Source organism: Hesperophylax consimilis, chromosome 17 (genome assembly GCF_061612785.1).
Source record: "Hesperophylax consimilis isolate HC1 chromosome 17, BYU_Hcon_1.0, whole genome shotgun sequence".
NCBI lineage: Eukaryota > Metazoa > Arthropoda > Insecta > Trichoptera > Limnephilidae > Hesperophylax > Hesperophylax consimilis.
In genome coordinates this window covers 32,381,477-32,383,664 of record NC_142852.1, presented here as the reverse complement: position 1 = coordinate 32,383,664, position 2,188 = coordinate 32,381,477, and the positions used below count along the sequence as shown (strand labels likewise).

The 2,188-nt window shown below is 37.4% G+C and overlaps 1 protein-coding gene across 2 annotated transcripts; it reads right to left on the bottom strand.

Annotated features, from left to right (window-relative positions):
• Positions 1 to 329: 329 nt before the first annotated feature.
• Positions 330 to 1,961, bottom strand: LOC149416444 (uncharacterized). 2 transcript variants are annotated; one of them, XM_089641681.1, is made up of 2 exons: positions 1,889 to 1,961; positions 330 to 1,659 (listed from the first exon to the last, which is right to left on the bottom strand). In XM_089641681.1, the coding sequence occupies exon 2, from the start codon at positions 1,619 to 1,621 to the stop codon at positions 551 to 553; it is 1,071 nt and encodes a 356-aa protein (XP_089497807.1). In that variant the 5' UTR covers positions 1,622 to 1,659; positions 1,889 to 1,961; the 3' UTR covers positions 330 to 550. The 2 variants fall into 2 exon arrangements, with proteins under 2 accessions (XP_089497807.1, XP_089497808.1); XM_089641682.1 differs by having other exon boundaries at positions 1,824 to 1,925.
• Between the last annotated feature and the right edge of the window lie 227 nt (positions 1,962 to 2,188).

The following is a 2,188-nucleotide window of genomic DNA, read 5'->3' as shown; positions in this document are numbered from 1 at the left end:
AAACAGGTTAAATCGGAAATAATTCTGCGTTCAGATAATTTTATTAAATTTAATGAATAAAGTACGTTATCGTAATTGAGGTTTTCTCTAGGAATGCCCATTTTAAAATTTACATTGTCTTTAAAATTTATTTTGGATTCTCACAATCACATCTGAATGAACCTCATAATTTAACTATTATAACTACATAGTAGGCTAGGCTCCATCTCAAGTTTGTGGAAAGTACTGCTATATAATCTTATTTCAATGGGAAAGGTTTTATTAAATCAAACATATTATGTCATTTCAATTACGTTTATATCTACATAAATTAAGTTTTTTAAAGACAGTAAGCGTATGTAATACAATCAAAATCTAATTTGTTTTATGCGAGAGTAGTTTGGTAATAGTTATTAATTCATACGGTTTCTTGAACGGCGAGGCCGAATCTGTGGACTCCGTTTGGGTTTGTATACAATAGTACAACATGAGCATATTTATTTTCTGCAATTTTTGATTGCGACATTAGCCTAGCATGGGATCGCAGTACTGTGGGGCGTACAGTAAGGTACTACTTCTGCTTTAAATGGATTTGTTTCTTATGTCGCATCAAGGCCCCAGACTGTGTAAATTTCTTTCCACACTCCCCACAGGGATATGGTCTCTCACCGCTGTGCGTGAGCTCATGTCTCGTCAAAGTCATCTTACGTTTGCACTTGAAGTCACATTGGTTACACACGAATGGCTTTGCCTCGGAGTGCGTCGCTTGATGAGCATTCAAATTCCAATTGCTGTTTGTAATAAATTCACACTTCAGACAAGAGAACACACCATTGGGAACAATTCTCTTTATACCGGTGTGCGTGCGTCGATGCACATTTAAGGTCTGTTTCTCTTTAAACTTTTTATCACAAATATCGCATTTGTAAGGCCGCTCACCTGTGTGAACCCTTTTATGAACTCTTAGCGCTCCAGGTTGCGATGTGGCATAATCACAAACATCACAGGAGTATGGTTTTTCCCCGCTGTGGATCATTTTATGTGCTCTGAGATGGGCGGACGTAGAAAACGCGAAACTACATTCATCACACGCATGGGGTTTCTCACCAGAGTGGACTCGCTTGTGCTGACGTAAGGCGGTGGACCAACTAGAAGAAAAGTCACATTCAGAACATTTAAATGGCTTCTCTCCGGTATGCACGCGTTTGTGATTAATAAGTACCCAGGCTTTGAGAAACCTCTTTGAACATACATCGCATTTGAATCTATACCTCCACGATAAACTTTCATCTTCCGCTGGAATGTCAACAGATTCAATTGCATCACTTGAAACCGTTTTATCTCTAATTTCTGCTTTTTCTTCAACTTCAGTTAGCTCATTTACTTCGATAACTACTTCTTCTTTTATAACTGATGTAGGTTTGAATGGTTTCTGTTGGGAGTGCGTGCGTTTGTGAGACATTAGCGCCCAGGTTTTAAGATATGTCCTCTCGCACTCATCACATTTTAACATATTCTTCATGGATACACTTTCAACCTTTACCGGTAGTTTGTTGACTTCAATTTCATCAGATTCAATCATTTCAGATTTGATGATGACTTCTTCTTTAATCATCGTTGGAGCTTCCAGCACATCGTCCATCACGGAGTGTATTTAATTGAAGGTGGTAGTATCCAGGACTGAAAGGAATGAAATAAGTTAATCTAACTCGTTGTTATAAGTAATAGGAGGGGAACAGCAGGAGACTGACAGAAGTGTATAGGGTTTCTAGAAGTCGCCTAAAAACTCTCCAAGCGATATAGACTATAGCGCAGAAAACGTGTGAAGTGGATTTGGAAATTACCTCCGGCACACGGATGATTTTCTTCTTAAAAATTAAATCATTTTAAACTAAGAAAACATACTCACAATAATATATTAACACGTGGAATTCACGTCACCTGCGTAAACGTCAATATAATAAATAAACCACTCACTAGATTGATAACTCCGTACTTTTTGTATGAAACAAATTGGTTCCATATTTAACCGTAGATATGCCAATCTTTAGACACATTTTCATAAATGTGATTCGTCTACGTCACACACTATCGACGAGGATAGAGGTAACTCAAAAAAAACGGGACCATAGACAATATAGTGCTCATTCGGAGCCTACCCCATTTTAGACTAAAATATTTTAAATTATTAATTGGTTACAGACAAATC